General features: G+C 42.2%; 2 protein-coding genes and 1 long non-coding RNA gene across 4 annotated transcripts in view; 2 read left to right on the top strand and 1 right to left on the bottom strand.

The window, feature by feature from the left end:
• Positions 1-1,720: 1,720 nt before the first annotated feature.
• The window catches only part of LOC129829568 (tumor necrosis factor receptor superfamily member 14-like), a 34,159-nt gene continuing 13,546 nt past the window's right edge, over positions 1,721-22,333 (top strand). Inside the window, exon 1 of the mRNA XM_055891344.1 lies at positions 1,721-2,766. The gene's annotated coding sequence lies outside the window, so the exon portion shown is untranslated. The remainder of the gene's footprint in view (positions 2,767-22,333) is intronic.
• Positions 5,885-10,081, top strand: LOC129829565 (tumor necrosis factor receptor superfamily member 14-like). The gene is made up of 9 exons (XM_055891336.1): positions 5,885-5,998; positions 6,259-6,357; positions 6,461-6,589; positions 6,712-6,867; positions 7,029-7,116; positions 7,240-7,436; positions 7,609-7,628; positions 7,867-7,915; positions 9,785-10,081. The coding sequence occupies exons 1-9, from the start codon at positions 5,992-5,994 to the stop codon at positions 9,844-9,846; spliced, it is 807 nt and encodes a 268-aa protein (XP_055747311.1). The 5' UTR covers positions 5,885-5,991; the 3' UTR covers positions 9,847-10,081.
• Positions 17,560-21,054, bottom strand: LOC129829583 (uncharacterized). Of its 2 annotated transcripts, XR_008755414.1 has the most exons (4): positions 20,706-21,054; positions 20,288-20,432; positions 20,063-20,131; positions 17,561-19,842 (listed from the first exon to the last, which is right to left on the bottom strand). It is a non-coding gene; the product is annotated as an uncharacterized LOC129829583 (long non-coding RNA). The 2 variants fall into 2 exon arrangements; XR_008755413.1 differs by having other exon boundaries at positions 17,560-19,842; positions 20,063-20,432.

Here is a 22,333-nt window from a genome sequence, read left to right as displayed (position 1 = left end):
TGACAATAAATTTCACATGCTGTTGTGCAAATGGAATAGACAAAAGGTGGAAATTATAGGCAATTAGCAAGACACCCCCCAAAACAGGAGTGATTCTGCAGGTGGTGACCACAGACCACTTCTCAGTTCCTATGCTTCCTGGCTGATGTTTTGGTCACTTCTGAATGCTGGCGGTGCACATTTGTGGCCTGCTGGAGGTCATTTTGCAGGGCGCTGGCAGTGCACCTCCTTGCACAAAGGCGGAGGTAGCGGTCCTGCTGCTGGGTTGTTGCCCTCCTACGGCCTCCTCCACGTCTCCTGATGTACTGGCCTGTCTCCTGGTAGCGCCTGCATGCTCTGGACACTACGCTGACAGACACAGCAAACCTTTTTGCCACAGTTCGCATTGATGTGCCATCCTGGATGAACTGCACTACCTGAGCCACTTGTGTGGGTTGTAGACTCCGTCTCATGCTACCACTAGTGAGAGCACCGCCAGCATTCAAAAGTGACCAAAACATCAGCCAGGAAGCATAGGAACTGAGAAGTGGTCTGTGGTCACCACCTGCAGAATCACTCCTGTTTTGGGGGGTGTCTTGCTAATTGCCTATAATTTCCACCTTTTGTCTATTCCATTTGCACAACAGCATGCAAAATTTATTGTCAATCAGTGTTGCTTCCTAAGTGGACAGTTTGATTTCACAGAAGTGTGATTGACTTGGAGTTACATTGTGTTTTTTAAGTGTTCCCTTTATTTTTTTGAGCAGTGTATTTTTGCTCTATTATAGTGTGTGGGGTTTTTATAAGTTTTTTTGACATGCTGAACTAACTATAAGCTAGTAGGGCTTCTTATGCATTAAAGTTTGAATTGCTGACTCTTGTGAACCTGCATTTTCCATTGTTCTCACTTTTACCAGTGCTCAGGGCCTAACCATGAATATCAGTCTGAAATGTGGGTGTGTTAAAAAGGGCGCTGTGAAGCTGTACTGTGTGACCGAGACTGTGCTAATCTTAGAGAGACACAGGAGGGGGTGAATCATGAGACTGCTGACTGAGGTGTACATTGGACAATAACAGATAAGCTATACACACGAAGAACATATGTGAGGTTCTGAGTCATGCACTATAACCCAATACTATAACAAACGTGATTAGCAACTGTATTATATGTGATTGAATACTATAACAAACGTGATTTGATATTGACAACCTGTTGGCCTGGGCGCCTGGATGTCTGTGTGTGTGTGCTGGAAGTAACAGTTAGCTCAGATAAGAAGCTGGGAGGCTGTAGTTAGCCTTGAGCGAGAACAGTGGACAATGTATACAGGTGCAGATATCTCAGACAATGTTAATAAACTGTCTGACCCCAGTCTCTGGGGTGAGGGAGCGTAATCTACACAGCAACAATGAAAGGACACCAGAAAGCGCAAAGAAGCTGGGACCAGCTTATGTGCCAACACCAACGATAGGCTGGGTGAGTCTAAACCACGCACAGTCTCTACTCTGACAGGCCGGCTCGGAAGTGGGAACTAATCTCTGTCACGAGTATAATATACTATCTTTGTCAGGAACAAGTGTCTTCTCTGTTCCACCCTGCGGGGTGGTGCAGTGAACCCGTATATACGAAAAATGTATTTGCCATTTATTAACTTTTGAATTAAACAATTATTTTAACCAAGTTCAGGTGTGCTACTGTTCCTATCTCAGTTGAACTTTCGCAACCCTAACAAGTGGCAACTATAGACATCGATCAAGTGCACAAGGCTACATGTGTGCAAAAACAACATTTACTGAGTAAAAAATATATATATTCCCCCATTGCTCAACATTTCTCTGGCTAGCTAACGGAGAATTTGACCCAGCTAGCAAGATACTTAAAACAATGCTAACACTTGTTACACCACACTTTCTCCATCAACTCAAACTTTCCAAATGCCAGTAGTTTTTCGGTTACAGCTCATGAAATAAGCTTCATCACCTTCTCACCCCCCTCTCCGTGACCAAGGTAAAGACAGATAATGACACTTATTAATATACAACTTGAAACTGTCGGTGTCTCCGTGGTTAGGCTTCTCTCCTAACGTTTCCTCTTCGTTATAGTTCAGGGGACGCGCTGCTGTAACTAGTAAATTGGTTCTCTTCTGTTGTCATGTGAACGACTGTCTGACCCTTGGATACAGCAGCTAGTATTACTCCAAACGCGCATCACTTGTTCGCCTACAGCCAGTAGTGATCCAACCCCCCCCATCACTGAACTACTACCTATGTAGAAGTTGGACGGAAGAACGCCCAGTGCTGGTTACCTGAGACGCCATCATCACACAGTCCTTCTTTGTACTGTAAGTGTCTATGACTTCCGTGTCGGAAAGAAAGGCTGAACACTATTGGTTGTAGCCAAACTGACACTCAAAAAATGACTGACCAATGGAGAAGCATCCTCCACACCTCCCACTAAAGCCCGCCCACAAGCTGTGGGGTCAAAAGTGCAAACGAAGAGCCAATGTTTCAATCAACAACAAAAACAGGCGTGGACTCGACTTTAACACCAATAACTCGTCACTTAACTTGAATTTTAGCCTTTTGACTCGACCTGACTTGATACCGTCCCCAAGCCCAGATACTAAAAATGACGCTATTAAAAAAGTGTTAAGAAAGAAAAAAATCCGATATAAAAACCACTGTATCAACAAATAACGGATTTCAACTTGCAAAACATGCGGGAAGAAAATTAGACGGAGGCGCAACAACTTCCAACTTTGTTCGACATTTGAAGCTGCACAAAGAACGGTAAGTTGTGGCTAATCTTTGCTAGTATAGCATGTAGGCTAACGTAACGTTAAATCAATGAGCCTCCACACAGTCAGTCAGTGCGGGTACGTGATCATTGCACCCAAGATTGAGCTACAACTGGCTAGGCAGTTGGTAGCCTAAATCCTGCCGGATGTTACTGCTGTTCCTAAAACAATTGACATATGTTAGCCTACTGCAGTCATTCTCAAATAGTGGGGCGCGCCCCCCTGAGGGGGGGGGCTCGGAGCGATGCCGGGGGGGGGGGGGGGGGGCGTGGGGGGCGTGTGACCCCGGGGAATATGCTTTTTTTTGTGCCGCAGGGAGTAGTTTTTTTTTGCACCGAACAAGCGCACACAGCTTAGAGCAGGAGATATGAAGTGCAGACAACAAACCCTTAAGAGACACCATAGAAAAATATTTAACAGGTATGAAAAGAAAGGCGGAGAGAGACGGAGATGATGAGACAAGCATAAGTCTCCCGAAAGCTAAGACGAGGAAATATGACGAAGCGTATGTAGCGCTTGGCTTCACTGTGACTACGGTGGGAGACGAGGATAGACCGGTATGTTTACTGTGTCTAAAAATGTTGGCAGCGGACAGCATGAAGCCAAATAAATTAAGGCGTCACTTAAAGACATTACACCCCAATCACATAAAAATGTGTTCATAACTGACTTGCCTAGTTAAATAAAGGTGTAAAAAAGAATCGGCAAATCGGCGCCCAAAAATACCGATTTCCGATTGTTATGAAAACTTAATCGCTCTAGTTGGAACATTGCTGCAGGAACTTGCTTCTATTAAGCCACAAGAGCATTCGTGAGGTCAGGCACTGATGTCGGGTGATTAGGCCTGGCTTGCAGTCAGCGTTCCAATTCATCCCAAAGGTGTTCAATGGGGTTGAGGTCAGTGCTCTGTGCAGGCCAGTCAAGTTCATCCACACCTATCTCGAAAAAAACATTTCTGTACGGACCTCGCTTTGTCCACAGCGGCATTGTCATGCTAAAACAGGAAAGGGCCTTCCCCAGACCGTTGCCTCAAAGCACAGAATTGGAAGCACCGAATTGTCGATACTGTCATTGTGTGCTGTAATGTTACTATTTCCCTTCACTGGAACTAAGGAGTCTGAACCATGGAAGAAACAGCCCCAGGCCATTATTCCTCATCCACCAAACTTTACAGTTGGGACTATGCATTGGGGCAGGTAGCGTTCTCCTGGCATCCGCCAAACCCAGATTTGTCCGTCGGACTGCCAGATGGTGAAGCTTGATTAATAACTCCAGAGAACGCATTTCCACTGCTCCAGAGTCCGACGTGTTGCGCATGGTGATCTTAGGCTGGTGCTCGGCCATGGAAACCCATTACGTGAAGTTCCCGACCAACAGTTATTGTACTGAAGTTGCTTCCAGAGGCAGTTTGGAAGTCAGTAGTGAGTGTTGCAACCGAGGACAGACTATTTTTACACCCTATGCGCTTCAGCACTTGAGCTTGTGTGGCCTACCACTTCGCAGCTGAGCTGTTGTTGCTCCTAGACCTTTCCACTTCACTTTATTTTGAAATGTAAAGATTCACTAAATAGACTTCCTCTCTTCTCATTAACAGCAAATGATTGCATCTTGTTATTAACCTGTTTATTGTTATGAATAAGCCTGTCCATCATATCCCCCATTTGTAAAAAATACTAGTCTACTTGCCTGTTTCCAATGCTAAACTTCAACCACTAGAAACTGTGCATAGGCATGGTCTAAAGTTTGTAAGGTGAGCACATTTTCATGTCAAGTTCAGTTTTTATAAATGCCAACTTTTGCTTGAAAACTGACACACGCCTGTTTTAGGGTCCGTTTTGTACATATGCACGGTTTATAAATGAGGCCCCAGGCCGGGGTTTGAGAAATCGATTAGAGAAGAATTCCTTCATAGTTGTACATTATCTCAATCTAAAGGCACAACCTAGATTGGAGCTAATGTCTTTACTTGAACATGTTATAACTCCAACCTAGTGAAAGTGATAAACTGATGTAATGGATGTGAAATGGCTAGCTAGTTAGCGGGTACGCGCTAGTAGCATTTCAATCAGTTACGTCACTTGCTCTGAGACTTTAAGTAGGGTTGCCCCTTGCTTTGCAAGGGCCGCGGCCTTTGTGGAGCGATGGGTAACGATGCTTCGTGGGCGACCGTTGTTGATGTGTGCAGAGGGTCCCTGGTTCGCGCCCGCGTCGGGGCGAGGGGACGGTTTAAAGTTTATACTGTTACATTGATGCTGTTGACCCGGATCACTGGTTGCTGCGGAAAAGGAGGAGGTTGAAAGGGGGGTGAGTGTAACGGATGTGAAATGGCTAGCTAGTTAGCGGGTACGCGCTAGTAGCATTTCAATCAGTTACGTCACTTGCTCTGAGACTTTAAGTAGGGTTGCCCCTTGCTTTGCAAGGGCCGCGGCCTTTGTGGAGCGATGGGTAACGACCGTGCTTCGTGGGCGACCGTTGTTGATGTGTGCAGAGGGTCCCAGGTTCGCGCCCGTGTCGGGGCAAGGGGACGGTTTAAAGTTTATACTGTTACACTGACACGTTTATATTTTTGTCAAAATCGACTTTATATCGAAAATGTCTTTGATTTGACGGCTTGCACATGCGCAGATCGTCTCGAGACGACAGTTAGACCCGATTGCGTATTTCTACGCATGAGTCGCCATGACATTACCTACAAGTGTGATCGAGGATTTCTATTGGTGAAGCAGTTATAGTCTGTCTTCATACTGTGCTGTCTTTGGTAGAACGGACATTGCTCCATGTACAAGGCTACTTTACCACAAGAGGCCACCATTTTCTAACTATTTTCCAATTTCTCAGTTGATCATTTCTCAGTGGATAAGTTGATAATTCGTTTATTACAGTTTTTTTGCAGTGATTCAATTCAGCAAGACATCATCATTTACAAATTGAAAGTTTATTATGGTTCAGTTTCATTCGCTATTGATGGTGGTGATAACTCAAGGGTGGCCAGTAAACGTATATTACTATATTATATTTAGTAACTGGGCAGTGTATGCAATATTTATGCAGAATATAATTGAACTATTCTTACTATACATGTACTAAAATACATTAAGTCCACAGGTCAGTTAATCTTGATACTTCAAAACTCCTAAGAACGTCACAAGTCCAGTATGTGGGTCTTCCAGTGAGTTGGGGAGGATTGAGGAACCATGGCACAGTTTGAAAGCTTCATATGGACTGTAAGTGAAACATTTCTGATTTGTGGCTTGTCTTGTTTAAAAACAAATGATCAATGTAAATATTTCCTTTATGAAATATGAATCAGAGTTATTATTAGCCTACTATAAATTCTTAGTTTCAATTTTACTGAAACCTCATCGAAAAAACATGGAGGAGAGAAATGCATTTCTTGACTGAATTTGCAGATAACGGGTTATCTTGGGTTTGGTGTCACATCTTTAAATGTAATGTATGCTGATGTTTTATTTCTTCTCTGCAGATGCATATAACTTTCTACTTCTAAACATTGACCCCTGTTCCACATATGATCCAGCCATGTATAAAATAGGTGATAGATATTGCAGAATGTGTAGGCCTGGTAAGGACCTTATGTATTTTTATGAAGGGTTAATTATAATAATAACTAATAATTATGATAATAATACCAAAACATAATTATTTTCTGTTTTTCTTTTCAACAGGATATTGTGTACATAGTCATTGTACTAAATCTACAAGTATACCTTCCTGTGTTCCCTGTATTGACTCCACATTCCATGATGAGCCCAGTGGTAAAACAACATGCAACAACTGTACCACATGTGATCCAGGTGATAATTCTGTGTTCTGGGCATAAACACTGAGCTACTTTACTATATCAGCTGTTGTTTTGATGAAATACAACAGACTTTACATTTAGCTTCAGATACCAAGTGACATGTTTTCTCCATAGGTTTGGGTTTGAAGGTAAAGCAGCCATGTACACCATCATCAGACATTGTCTGTGGGACACTGGAGGGGTTCTACTGTCTAGACCCAACTAAGGATGGTTGTAGAGCAGCCCAGAGACACAGCAGCTGTAAACCTGGTCAATACATCAACCACACAGGTTGGTCTTCTGTCTCACTCATTATACTAATTGTGTTGTCATAATTCAATCGAGTCAAGTTGTTAATTTCAGTGTGAATAATCATTACAGTTTATGGAATTAAAAATAAAGGGAGGGAACAAATGCAATTTTCATTGACATTTCAACATGAATTTCTGCAGGAACAACATCTACAGATACTATGTGTTCTGACTGCCCTGGTAAAACTTATTCAGATGGATCATTAACATCTTGTCAACAACACACAGAGTAAGTGTGAACATGATTAGTTAGTTCAAAAGTTTATTCCCCTGAAGGTATAAATACATTAATATACTCAAATAGAAACTTTAACTTTGAAATAAAACATACCTCGAATTATGTCTTTAACAGATGTGAATTTTTGGAAATAAAACCAGGAACTCCTTGGTCGGATTCAGAATGTGGAGTAGCCTCACTTCCCATAGTTGGAATCATAGCTGGTGTTCTCATATGTTTTTTTCTGATGGCCACCATAGCTGGTGTTTGTTTATTTATGATAAAAAGACAAATGGTGAGAAGAGAAATAGTGAGAACAAGACAAAACTTAGGTAAGATGACTGGAATTGTATTTGTACCATTCATGGTGTTCATTGCCTGTGATTTTCAGTTTACTGTGTGAATGCTGCATTTTCTTCTTCTCATAATGTAGATTACTACTGTTTGTTAACGTCATGGTTACATGGTATGTTTATTACAATATTGAACATGTCTTTTTTATAGACCCTCAAATACCTACACAGGTATGTTTGGAAATCTATGAATATCTTTCATCACATTGTACTACTTTGTGTTTTCTTCTGACTAAATTAAAATGTCATTGGGACAGTTTCCCAGACAGAGATTTATGCCTAGTTTTGGAATAAAAAGCATTTTAAATGGAAAATCTTCATTAAATGCGCTTCTTAGTCCAGGACTGAGTAATCTCTGTCCAGGAAACTGGCCCAATGTGTTTGACTAATTTCTGATTCCATTTGATAGGCATCTCCAGATCAGGAAATACCAATGCTGTCTGGGGGAACTGGAAATGGTGAGGCACACCGTCATGGTTTTCTAAATATGTACAGAATAGTTTTTATGAGTTAAAAGAATTTCAAACATATTTATGAGTAAATGTACAGTATATCACAAAAGTGAGTACACCCCTCACATTTTTGTAAATATTTGAGCATATCTTTATGTGACAACACTGAAGAAAGGACACTTTGCTACAATGTAAAGTAGTGAGTGTACAGCTTGTATAACAGTGTACATTTGCTGTCCCCTCAAAATAACTCAACACACAGCCATTAATGTCTAAACCACTGGCAACAAAAGTGAGTACACCCCTAAGTTAAAATGTCCAAATTGGGCCCAAAGTGTCAATATTTTGTGTGGCCACCATCATTTTCCAGCACTGCCTTAACCCTCCTGGGCATGGAGTTCACCAGAGCTTCACAGGTTGCCACTGGAGTCCTCTTCCACTCCTCCATGACGACATCACGGAGCTGGTGGATGTTAGAGACCTTGCACTCCTCCACCTTCCATTTGAGGATGCCCCACAGATGCTCAATAGGGTTTAGGTCTGGAGACATGCTTGGCCAGTCCATCACCTTTATCCTCAGCTTCTTTAGCAAGGCAGTGGTCGTCTTGGAGGTGTGTTTGGGGTCGTTATCATGTTGGAATACTGCCCTGCGGCCCAGTCTCCGAAGGGAGGGGATCATGCTCTGCTTCAGTATGTCACAGTACATGTTGGCATTCATGGTTCCCTCAATTAACTGTAGCTCCCCAGTGCCGGCAGCACTCATGCAGCCCCAGACCATGACACTCCCACCACCATGCTTGACTGTAGGCAAGACACACTTGTCTTTGTACTCCTCACCTGGTTGCCGCCACACACGCTTGACACCATCTGAACCAAATAAGTTTATCTTGGTCTCATCAGACCACAGGACATGGTTCCAGTAATCCATGTCCTTAGTCTGCTTGTCTTCAGCAAACTGTTTGCGTGCTTTCTTGTGCATCATCTTTAGAAGAGGCTTCCTTCTGGGACGACAGCCATGCAGACCAATTTGATGCAGTGTACGGCGTATGGTCTGAGCACTGACAGGCTAACCCCCCACCCCTTCAACCTCTGCAGCAATGCTAGGAGCACTCATACGTCTATTTCCCAAAGACAACCTCTGGATATGACGCTGAGCAAGTGCACTCAACTTCTTTGGTCGACCATGGCGAGGCCTGTTCTGATTGGAACCTGTCCAGTTAAACCGCTGTATGGTCTTGGCCACCGTGCTGCAGCTCAGTTTCAGGGTCTTGGCAATCTTATAGCCCAGGCCATCTTTATGTAGAGCAACAATTATTTTTTTCAGATCCTCAGAGTTCTTTGCCATGAGGTGCCATGTTGAACTTCCAGTGACCAGTCAGTATGAGGGAGTGTGAGAGCGATGACACCAAATGTAACACACCTGCTCCCCATTCACACCTGAGACCTTGTAACACTAACGAGTCACATGACACCGGGGAGGGAAAATGTCTAATTGGGCCCAATTTGGACATTTTCACTTAGGGGTGTACTCACTTTTGTTGCCAGCGGTTTAGACATTAATGGCTGTGTCTTGAGTTATTTTGAGGGGACAGCAAATGTACATTGTTATACAAGCTGTACACTCACTACTTTACATTGTAGCAAAGTGTCATTTCTTCAGTGTTGTCACATGAAAATATATACTCAAATATTTACAAAAATGTGAGGGGTGTACTCACTTTTGTGATATACTGTATATGGTATATAACTTTACCAAGTCATCAATGCTAAGACCAATGATATTATACAAGAATATAGGACAAGCTATTGTACTACAAAACATTGTCCAGAATGTAAATGAATTACTGATCAATTTCAAATGACTTCTCTCCCCAGATTCAAGCCCCCATCAGTCAGGGACTCCACATTCTGTAATCTGTGGTCCACTGGCTGGCTGATCCAGCCATCTGTAGAGTATCTTAACACTACATGTTAAGTGATATTGTAGAATCTGGTTGGTATAATAACAGGTACAGGATTCTACACCACATTCAATTGTAGAGTAAAGAAATGAAAAACACTTTGAAACCCAACCTCCAGTAGGAAGAATATGACTTCTAGATACCTGTTGGGAGAGGACCACTGTGTCTTTGTATCACATGGGGATGTTTAAAACTTACTCCTCAGCCTGAACTGTTCCCACTTGTGTCAGCAAATAGCTAGCTTTTTGTGTGGGCGCCACTGGTAAGATGCTTCGGGAGGGCGGAAACATATCAGCTTCTGCCTACAGACTGGTCTAAAATGAAATGGACCATGTGATGAGTATTAGGAACCAGCATCGGTAAGTGAGAACCCTCTGCTCTGCCTACAGCCTACAGACTGGTCTAAAATGGAAAGGACCATGTGATGAGTATAAATTAGCCTAACCTTGCTAGGAAACAGATTTAGAAGCTGTTTCCCCTCTTCCCAGGGGAAAGTAAAATGTGTTCATAACTTCAGGACCACAACGTCTGTCAGCCCAGACTATGGAACTCCAAATGGGACTTGATAATATCTTGAGACACAGATTACTGGAAACTGGTGCAGGATGCACCGGTCTAATGTCCATTGCTTGTGTTTCTTGGCCCAAACAAGTCTCTTCTTATTGGTGTCCTTTAGTAGTGGTTTCTTTGCAGAAATTCGACCATGAAGGCCTGATTCACGTAGTCTCCTCTGAACAGTTGATGTTGAGATTTGTCTGTTACTTGAACTCTGAAGCATTTATTTAGGCTGCAGTTTCTGAGACTGGTAACTCCAATACACTTATCTTTTGCAACAGAGTTAACTCTGGATCTTCCTTTCCTGTGTCGGTCCTCATGAGAGCCAGCTTCATCATAGCGCTCTATGGTTTTCGCGACTGCACTTGAAGAAACTTTCAAAATGTTCCGTATTGACTGACCTCCATGTTTTAAAGTAATGATGGACTGTTGTTTCTCTTTGCTTATTTGAGCTGTTCTTGCCATATGGACATGGTATTTTACCAAATAGGGATATCTTCTGTATACCACCCCTACCTTGTCACAACACAACTGATTGGCTCATACGCGTTAAGAAGGAAATAAATTCCACAAATTAACTTTTAACAAGGCACACTCCAGGTGACTACTTCATGAAGCTGGTTGAGAGAATGCCAAGAGTGTGCAAAACTGTCATCGAGGCAAAGGGTGCCTACTTTGAGGAATCTCAAATATAAACTATATTTGGATTTGTTTAACACTTTTTTTGTTACTATGTGATTCCATATGTGTTATTTCATAGTTTTGATGTCTTCACTATTATTGTACAATATAGTAAAAATAAAGAACTCCATGAATGAGTAGGTGTACTCAAACTTCGGACTGGTACTGTAGGTGCTGGCCTAATAAAGTCTAGATGAAAAAGGATTGAAACGTCATTAAAGGTGGTAGTAAGGAGCATATACAGTGTCCAGGCCTTTATGTTCTTTTTATAACTACATCATTGCTTACGGTGACAGCGTGATAGGGAGGACTATGAATGAGGAGAGAGGTCAGTCATACCCTGGTCTTTATCTACTCCAGGGCCACTAGGCTGCTGATGCTCTGCAGGTTCAGAGTCAATGGTCTCCTGGCAGACTTGGGCCTCTCTCCTCAGACTCCTCTGGGCTACTCCCTCCACTTTCAGCGTCCGGCTGAGCTGCTTCTTGTTTACTCTGGGACACTTCCTCAGGCAGCTGGACTACAGCCTAGAGGATCACAATTAGTGGATCAATGACAATTTATTTGGATTGACATTCGACTTAGATCATATCTGTTAATGCTACTGACAGTAGAGGGCAGTACAACCTAGACAGTGACGGGATGTAAGCCCTGTGTTGCTGGAGATACAGTATCTAAACCCTTTCTTTTACATTGAATTCAGCTGCTTCCTGTTTAGTCTTAGTTAACAGATATTAATGCCACTGCTACATGCAACTGCCACCTAGCCACTGACTGGATGTACACTCTTTCTAAATAATAAACTTATTTTGTTACAACGGACTCACTAGTGTGCAGACTCATTAAAAACAGAAATTATATTCTAGCACATGCTGACATGGTGATATGGACATGGACAGAGTCAACTGATAATATATTTGTGACAATCCTCTTGTGGTTCTGGAAAATAACATGATTGGAGCTGTAGCAAGCATTCTATGCATCAGTCAGAATAAAGGATCAGTTGGAAGATTGTTATGACTCTTCAGTTGACTCAACCACTTTTAGGATCTCTCATTGAAGACACGTTTATTATGATCCCCAGTAGCTACTGATCCTGGGGAAGCAGGGATTCTGAGCCTCCAAACATCAAATCATATTTGATTTTGATAATGATCACATTTGATGATCACTGAATGATTCCCTTCACAATTCAGAGTTAAAGACAGACCTGTGTTGCTGGAGATACATTATCTACACCAGTGGAGGCTGCTGAGGGGAGGACGGCTCATAATGGCTGGAACGGAGCAAATGGAATGGCATCAAACACATGGGAACCACGTATTTGTTGTATTTGATACCATTCCACTCATTCAGCTCCAGGCCTTTCCATGAGCCCATCCTCCCCAATGAAGGATCCACCAATCTCCTGTGATCTACACCCTTTCTGTGCAAGACTTCTCACAAAGACAATAAGTTTGGAGAATCGCAGAATCAATGGATCAATGAGAAATACCTTGTATTGATATTGGCTTGACATTAGACTTAGTTCATGTCTGTTAATACTACTGACACTAGAGGGCAGTACAACCTATCCAGTGACCAGATGTAAGCCCTGTGTTGTTGGAGATACATTATCTAAACCCTTTCTTTAACATTACCTGCCAATCTTTGAAGTTTCTCATTTATGTCAAGGAATGCTTCATCAATGCACTAGTCTATTTTCTTAGACACCCATGAGCAAAAGTTACATCACTGTTAAGCATGCCTCTATGAAGAGGGAACGCAACACCCTGCTACAACTCAACGTGAAGTGAAAGAGGTATGGATTGTAGGTGCGAGTAAGGATGACAAAAGGCAGAGAATTGACCATTTACTAGGAATGTATTCCTTAACACGGTAATATGGGGGAAAGGGGCTGGACGGAACCAAAGCACGTAAATATCCAAAGCCCCTCCTATCTAACTTGCCTACCCACTACTTCCCTAATTTAGCACCACCTGGAGCGCTAACCGAAATACAGGGGGTGGTCCGCCCAGGCCTTACCTAGTGTGCCTAGACAGTGAATATACTACAGGTATATGTATGCCCGCGGGCCTCTTGCCTAAGCACTCCCTAGGTGCCTTCCCCTTCCCCCCTGGGAACAAATGAAACAGAATATTAAACAATTACACAAACAAACTAAGAAACACAGAACATCAAATAAACTCTATCTGACTGAGCAACAAACTAACACAGAACATACCAAAGCTGCTCCCAGCAACAATTAACACAGTAAATAACCCACAGCCATCAGCCTTCTCTCTCAGCAATGATCTCTCTGAGAACACAACCAGCATATGATCTAACCCTCTGCAATGATCTCAGGATATTACAATCAAACCCTCTATCACAATCAATCTCTCAGTTATGATCTCCCTCTCTCTGCATTCTTTTTCTCCTGAACAGAACACTGGCTTTTATATAGCTTCAGAAGGAGTCAATCGGATACAGCTGTAACTTGACGAGGGGGCGGGGTCAGCTCCAATCATCAATGGGGCTGACCAATCAGCTGCTTGGGGAGAATTCAGGAAGCCATCTCCTGAAACACACATACTCAAATACACAAACTACAACACAGAAACTGGGGAACGTAACAATCACACTATAATGTATTTTGGTGTCATTAAGATCTTTGCAAGGCTTCTCTCTTAGAACCACAGAAAACCTGACTCAAGCAGAAAGAGGCGTAACCATGTTTCAGACTGGAGAGGCAGGGGTTGGAACACTTCTGTTCTGTGGTTAGAAAGAGTGTTTTTTCAAGTTTGACTTAACTTTCACTTTCAACTTGCTCTAATTGTAACAGTCACAAACACAGCAAGTTTCCAACAGCACACATGGTAGATATGCTGTATTCTATTCTAGTGTGCATTGCACAGACACACAAGTATTTAGGCTTCCTAACCGTGATTCAGGCTTTCTAACTTTGTCTCTTTAAGAGGAAGTGTAATGTATAAACACATTTATCTGATGAAGTAACAGGAAAGGTGTGTCGCAACCTGCATCAGGGTGTCATTCTCCTCCTCCATTACCAGGAGTTAGTTCCTCATACCGTCATGTAAACAGGTGAACTGAATATAACGTGTGTGTGCTATATTTAGACACAATGGAAACAACTGAATAGTCCCAAAAGGGCAAACTCTACCTGCCAGTTAAGCTAAATCATGAGCAGCTGTAGTATTTAAAGATATCTGACCCAGGTCTGATTCACACATACAGCCTCATCTACAAATCTACCCGCTCAATGTATGATCCTACTGTTCATACTGTACCTTCCTGGATATAGTCTATAGCGGGACTAACCTGTCCTTCACTACCTTCCTGGATATGGTCTATAGCTGGACTAACCTGTCCTTCACTACCTTCCTGGACATGGCCTGTAGCTGGACCAACCTGTCCTTCACTACCTTCCTGGACATGACCTGTAGTTGGTCAAACTGGTTCTTCAGCTGCTGTCTCAACTCATCCTGCTGGCCTTTAGCAGTGATCAGCTCTCCTTCCTTTATGGACAGAGTTCTACACAAGGAACTCACTGTACCTGCAGAGTAGAGTATTGATTGGGAAAACATACAATAAGAGTGTCACCTTTAATTGACAGGATTGTTCATACCTTTTCAAACCTTTCAGATCTCAGGGGGTGAGAGCTAAGGGTTGATTTAGGATTGTGGGCTCATCCTCCCCCAGTTTAGGCTCTAAAGCTGTGTTTGATACTGTATCTCCATGTGAACACACCAGAAGAGATCACATGATTCTTCCTGGCCTCCTCTAACTCCCTCATCAGTGGTTGGTTGGTACTCTCCACTTCTCTCATCTGTTCAGTAAGTGACACTCTGTTGTCATCCTCCTCACTGTTTACAGCATTCTCTATATATCTGAAGAGCTGTGTTTGTGGCCATGTTCTAAAACTCAGACAAGGCCCCCATGCAAGATTAGATCCGTTTTAGGTCTTATACCAAACGATAACATTACATGCAGCCTATATAATTCAAATGTTAACAAATAATTAATTCCTAACTCGGACGAGTTTACTAAGGGTTAACCTCATTCTGTATGGCTTGGTGTCTATGTCAAGAGAATTTTCAATCTCAATGATAATTACTAATTACTAACAATCAATAGCTTTGACTAATCCCCGAGGTTTGTAAGACCATGGGTATAATAATAATTAGTCAAAGACTCAGCTTATGCAAAAGGCTAGTATAGTTTATTCAGAGAACGTTCTAAAGTCAAGAATACAAAAACATCAATTTTATAGCTGCGCACATACTTCCACACACAAACAGTAGGTATCCTACGCACATACAGTATCACTACCCAGCCGACAAAGATTAGGGAGACCTTGAGAAGTACTCCCTGTCCTCTCCCAAATCTCTAGTCAGGTCGGCACCGAATTTTGCTCAGACAGTCTGTGTTTAAGATACAATAAAGACATATTGTACAGATATTATATGTTTTCAGGGTGGAATATTCTAATCATTAATTTAAACATATAAATTCCATTATCAGTCTGTCTCAGATTGAGTTGCTTCTCTGTCCAACAGGGCTGGGAACCCTCCATGTTCAGGACCCCACCCAGGGCTGGCATCTCTAAGCCTGTGGAACTCCACTTCTATCCGGTCTATCTGCTGGCTCTTCTCCTGCACCTCCTTCTCCACCTCCCTCTGATTCCTGACCTCTGACAGACACACTATCAACTCCACATTCAATACAAAGAAAAACACAGAAAAGTATGTGAGGTGACCAAGGTTACTTCAGCTCCTCAATTTAACTATTTGATTTCTATACCAATGTGTTTTTTCATTAGTTTTCTTTTAGTTTGACAGGTTTTATATTTAATGATAGATGTGTGTTGTGCTCTGTTTGATCTGGTATCAGTTTTAGTTTGAGGAGTCTTGTAACCTGAAGCTTCAAGTTTTTACTTTCATTTTTGTTTCTTTATAAATTTGTTTTAGTTTAAATGTTAGTCCACCTTTATGTTTCAAAGGCAGAGGGATAGATGACACTGTTATAGTTAGATCACTTTTATACTGTAGTTAGGGTCAGATATAGAGGGATAGATGACACTGTTATAGTTACAGTACTTTTATACTGTAGTTATGGTCAGGTATGGAAGGATAGATGACACTATTAAAGTTATAGCACTGCTGTGGTAATCAGTATATGGCTGTATACCCATTAAACCTTATCAAATGGACAAAGATCAAAACTTGGTGTTCAGTACATGATCAAATAAAATTTTATTGGTCACTACATATGTTAATGCGAGTGTAGCGAAATGCTTGAGCTTCTAGTTCCGACAGTGCAGTAATATCTAATAAGTAATTTAGCAAATTCACAACGACTGCCTTATAAACACAAATGTAAAGGGATGAATAAGAATACAGTGGCTTGCAAAGTATTCACCCCTTGGTATTTTTCGTATTTTGTTGCCTTACAACCTGGAATTAAAATGGATTTTTGGGGGGTTTGTAACATCTGATTTACGCAACATGACTACCACTTTGAAGACGCGAAATATTTTTTGTGAAGAAAACAAGAAATAAGACAAAAAACAGAACTTGAGTGTGCATAACTATTCACCCCCCAAAGTCAATACTTTGTAGAGTCACCTATTTTGCAGCAATTACAGCTGCAAGTCTCTTGGGGTATGTCTCTATAAGCTTGGCACATCTAGCCACTGGGATTTTTGACCATTCTTCAAGGCAAAACTGCTCCAGCTCCTTCAAGTTGGATGGGTTCTGCTGGTGTACAGCAATCTTTAAGTCATACCACAGATTCTCAATTGGATTGAGGTCTGGGCTTTGACTCGGCCATTCCAAGACATTTAAATGTTTCCCCTTAAACCACTCGAGTGTTGCTTTAGCAGTGTGCTTAGGGTCATTGTCCTGCTGGAAGGTGAACCTCCATCCAAGTCTCAAATCTCTGGAAGACTGAAACAGGTTTCCCTCAAGAATTTCCCTGTATTTAGTGCCATCCATTTTTCCTTCAATTCTGACCAGTTTCCTAGTCCTTGCCGATGAAAAACATCCCCACAGGATGATGCTGCCACCACCATGCTTTATTGTGGGGAAGGTGTTCTCGGGTTGATGAGTGGAACGCTATTTGGAGTGCTGTGACATGTCAGTACTACAACTTGCTGCATAGTTTGGAGGAAGAAGGCAACCTTGACCTGTAGAATTCTATCCGCCTCTTCTGTGTGGGACATGTGTTCCTACCTCGTCTGCGGGCAGATCTGCAGCATTTCAGAGATTTGGAATAATCACCCTTTAAGTACTGAGGTGAACCTGACACCTCATCAGCTGTTGCATATTGGAATGCTCCAAACACCTGTGTCTGAGCCAGACAATGCAGAGGTATGAGTCTGTGATGTGAATGGCTTGACAGATCTTCCTATAACTGTATTGTCACTAATACAGATTTATTTTGAGCATTCCAGATTCAGCAGGTGGAGGACCTGCTTTATCAGGAGGATAATCTGGAAACACTGATAATGGGGTCATTGTTCCAGACATCCCATGGCCCCCGTCTACTGTCTACTGAGAATCTTGCTGTGCTGCAACACAACGTCAAGTGACCCCTACAGTACCACTGACTCCTCATCTTTTGGTCAGGACATATACATGCATGCTCTTCAATTAGTTATGAGTCTCCAGCCTTTTTAGGTGCAGTCCTCCCACACTATGTAGGATATTGTTTTAGCCCCAGTGCCACTCTTGACAATGGCAAAAATGTGTATATCTTTTGCTGGAAAAGAAAACGGCACCTCTTAATTGGTAAACAAACTCGTTTCATTCATTGAAAAGAGCTTTTATGAAATGTAATTAAACTTCTTGTAAACCAATGGTATTCATTTTCCACAAAGCATCTTTGTTAATTGACACTTCTCTCTAAAAACAAACCCAACATTTGAACATATAAAACTGATAAATACCATGAATCAACATTATGTAGTATAACAGTGTCAAAATAATCACGTGAATAATTGTAACATGTTCCCGGCTCTACCATTGGACATACAGCAAACGGGTTCCAAGTTCAGAGGTGAATCTATAGTACGTTCTAATAATGCAGTGATCTATAAAACACTATCCAGTTACAGAAGAGTGCAAGAATCCATAAGTGTCATAAAGGCTCCTGAGGTGACTTTCTCTCCCCATATAATTTATCGAGCTGTCACCTTTACAGTTAGAGTACATGACATCCAGTGTCTTAACATGAAAATCAAAAGCAGGCAATAACATAACAATGCTAGTGACAGAGCTCAGTGAACGGTGGTTAGTACATTTTGTAAACACCAATACAGTAGATCCACAAATACACAACTTTGTCATGTCAAAATATAAAAATGAGCAACTGAAAAATCCCTTAAATGTACATTTTAATAAAACCTTCCATCCCTTGCTGCATACAAATGAACCTTGGGTAATCAAAAGGACTTGTAAAGTATTATTGTACTTCAGCACCAAATTCCTGTCTAACAGAGTGGCACTGTCTCAGTGTTATCTTCATAATTTCTGAGCTCCAGAGGTCAAGTTGGAGACCACTGAATAAGCAGTGACTCTGGTGGTTACAGGATACAGTACTACAAATTAATAACATAAAGACAGACCGAGCACCTTTACTTGTGTATAATGCTAGCTTAAAGAATCTCTCAATAAGATAGACGTCAAGCCCGGAGATAAATTGGTCTATTACATTGCATTTGGATAAAGTTTATATACTTGTATTCTATACCACTTGGTGTACACTATACTAAAATGGAGTCTTTGGCCCCCATAGGTCTACTGTATATAGAACAGCTTCAGGCACTTGTTAAACAAAATAAAGAATAAAAACAGAAAGAATCACATATTAAAGGGGAGAGAACCGATGACACCCGAAAGTAGTTACAGTACATCTGGAACACTGTATGTTGGCAAGGACCAGAAAATGAGTGAATTGTATGTCATTTCATTTACATAATTCCCATGGACTAGGATGATACACTGTATCAACAAAATGTGTTTTTTGTAACACTCTTTACTAGCAATGGAGCCACCTAAGGTTTTGGTGTTTGAAGGTATAGCCTAAGACCAGTGTATAAAACATAATGCAAAAACTTTACAAAAGCCCAAATACTATCAGTCCCTCTGACTATTTCCAATAGTCCATTCATCCATCCAGCGTTTAGACCTCTGAGCTATTGCTGCAGTCTACCATCTTTCTATGAATGCTCTGAGTAGTAAGAAGTTAATAAAAAGCTTTTTCTAAATCGCAGTTGTCAAACGCGTATATTTAAGCATTAACCCCAAAATAAAGCAAGAAAGATTTGACTTCTTTACACAGGAACATAATGTACTGTATGTGGATGATCAGTCAGTTAAATTGAGGAGTCTTTCAGCTACACTCTATCAAACCTTGCACCGTATTTGATTGTTGTTTCAGTGTTTGATTTAAATGCATCGTAATCTCTCAGAGGGCTGTCGGAAATGTTATTGTTTTGGTGTATGCACTAACAACAGGGTAACAAACAGTGTGGTTCGGCATGCGTTGTAGACATGAGTGGTCCAAAATGACCACTATCCTTAACTTTTCTCTCTTTGAGACAAGCAGGTGTGTGTGGCTGCCCTGTCAGCCACTGCATTACACTGGGAACAGCAAGTGGTTCTCCATTGTCTTCTTTCTCTCCACTGTCTTCCTTCTCTCCATTGCCTTCAGCCACAGACAGGCTCACTTTCCCATCTGTTTTAGCATATTTAGATGTGGGGGGGCGGGGAGACAAATGTATAAGCGGTCAGTGCAATATAAACTGAAAACAAAATAACAGTTTGAAGTGTTACATTGACATCATTACTATGGTGCAGCTCATTTGAGTTTAAAAGAGAAAAACATTACATACTAAGTAACTACAGTAACAAAATCAGGGAGTAAGCACGAGTACAAACATGCAAAAAATACATACCATCAAGTTCTTGAAAGAAATCCAAGATTTCCATCTCCTTTTGTTTTGGAGATCCACTTTCACTCATCTCTGGGGCCAGGTTTGAGATAATGTAGTGTGCATCAACATAGACAATGAATTCCAAGACATACATTACTTTCACTATACTTCTGATACACAGGTCACCTGACCAAAACCAGGACCCCATAAATAAGAATCAGAATATTAAACAGCACAGTTAATTACCATGTCATCATCGCCAATCACAAAGAGATTGAGACATTCCTTCGGTTTCTTCTGCATGACCTCAATTAGGATGTAGACTTCAAGGCCTTCACGCAGCTGCTGAAGCATCGCTGTACGTTTTGTGATTGCATGTAGCAAAATAGCTCTTTACAAAAGGAAAAGGACAGAGACATTGATATTCATTGAGATTTGCATATCTAACTGCAGAAACCTTGGTGCTCTTGTATGAATGGCCATGATAATGTACTCTAAAAACCAATTTGTTTGAAACATAATAAATGAAATCAGTTGACACAAATTGTGGGTTGTTGTAATGTAAGAATAATGGAATTTAAAACACAATTTCAACTCAGATCAAATGTATCAACCCATATAGGCTAATGGGTGCTTTGTTACAATAAGAAAACATTGCACATACCTTATTATGCTCTCCTTGTGATCCAAGTTGCCTGTGTAGCCACAGTTGACGATTCCTTCAGCGTAGGGTGACAGTTGACGATTCCTTCAGCGTAGGGTGACAGTTGACGATTCCTTCAGCGTAGGGTGACAGTTGACGATTCCTTCAGCGTAGGGTGACAGTTGACGATTCCTTCAGCGTAGGGTGACAGTTGACGATTCCTTCAGCGTAGGGTGACAGTTGACGATTCCTTCAGCGTAGGGTGACAGTTGACGATTCCTTCAGCGTAGGGTGACAGTTGACGATTCCTTCAGCGTAGGGTGACAGTTGACGATTCCTTCAGCGTAGGGTGACAGTTGACGATTCTTCAGCGTAGGGTGACAGTTGACGATTCCTTCAGCGTAGGGTGACAGTTGACGATTCCTTCAGCGTAGGGTGACAGTTGAGGATTCCTTCAGCGTAGGGTGACAGTTGACGATTCCTTCAGCGTAGGGTGACAGTTGACGATTCCTTCAGCGTAGGGTGACAGTTGACGATTCCTTCAGCGTAGGGTGACAGTTGACGATTCCTTCAGCGTAGGGTGACAGTTGACGATTCCTTCAGCGTAGGGTGACAGTTGACGATTCTTCAGCGTAGGGTGACAGTTGACGATTCCTTCAGCGTAGGGTGACAGTTGACGATTCCTTCAGCGTAGGGTGACAGTTGACGATTCCTTCTGCGTAGGGTGACAGTTGACGATTCCTTCAGCGTAGGGTGACAGTTGACGATTCCTTCAGCGTAGGGTGACAGTTGACGATTCCTTCAGCGTAGGGTGACAGTTGACGATTCCTTCAGCGTAGGGTGACAGTTGACGATTCCTTCAGCGTAGGGTGACAGTTGACGATTCCTTCAGCGTAGGGTGACAGTTGACGATTCCTTCAGCGTAGGGTGACAGTTGACGATTCCTTCAGCGTAGGGTGACAGTTGACGATTCCTTCAGCGTAGGGTGACAGTTGAGGATTCCTTCAGCGTAGGGTGACAGTTGAGGATTCCTTCAGCGTAGGGTGACAGTTGAGGATTCCTTCAGCGTAGGGTGACAGTTGAGGATTCCTTCAGCGTAGGGTGACAGTTGAGGATTCCTTCAGCGTAGGGTGACAGTTGAGGATTCCTTCAGCGTAGGGTGACAGTTGAGGATTCCTTCAGCGTAGGGTGACAGTTGAGGATTCCTTCAGCGTAGGGTGACAGTTGACGATTCCTTCAGCGTAGGGTGACAGTTGAGGATTCCTTCAGCGTAGGGTGACAGTTGAGGATTCCTTCAGCGTAGGGTGACAGTTGAGGATTCCTTCAGCGTAGGGTGACAGTTGAGGATTCCTTCAGCGTAGGGTGACAGTTGAGGATTCCTTCAGCGTAGGGTGACAGTTGAGGATTCCTTCAGCGTAGGGTGACAGTTGAGGATTCCTTCAGCGTAGGGTGACAGTTGAGGATTCCTTCAGCGTAGGGTGACAGTTGAGGATTCCTTCAGCGTAGGGTGACAGTTGAGGATTCCTTCAGCGTAGGGTGACAGTTGAGGATTCCTTCAGCGTAGGGTGACAGTTGAGGATTCCTTCAGCGTAGGGTGACAGTTGAGGATTCCTTCAGCGTAGGGTGACAGTTGAGGATTCCTTCAGCGT

The sequence above is a fragment of the Salvelinus fontinalis genome, chromosome 31 (assembly GCF_029448725.1).
Source record: "Salvelinus fontinalis isolate EN_2023a chromosome 31, ASM2944872v1, whole genome shotgun sequence".
In the NCBI taxonomy this organism is placed as follows: Eukaryota; Metazoa; Chordata; class Actinopteri; order Salmoniformes; family Salmonidae; genus Salvelinus; species Salvelinus fontinalis.
Note: the sequence above shows the minus strand (reverse complement) of the source record. Positions and strands in the feature narration are given on the sequence as shown.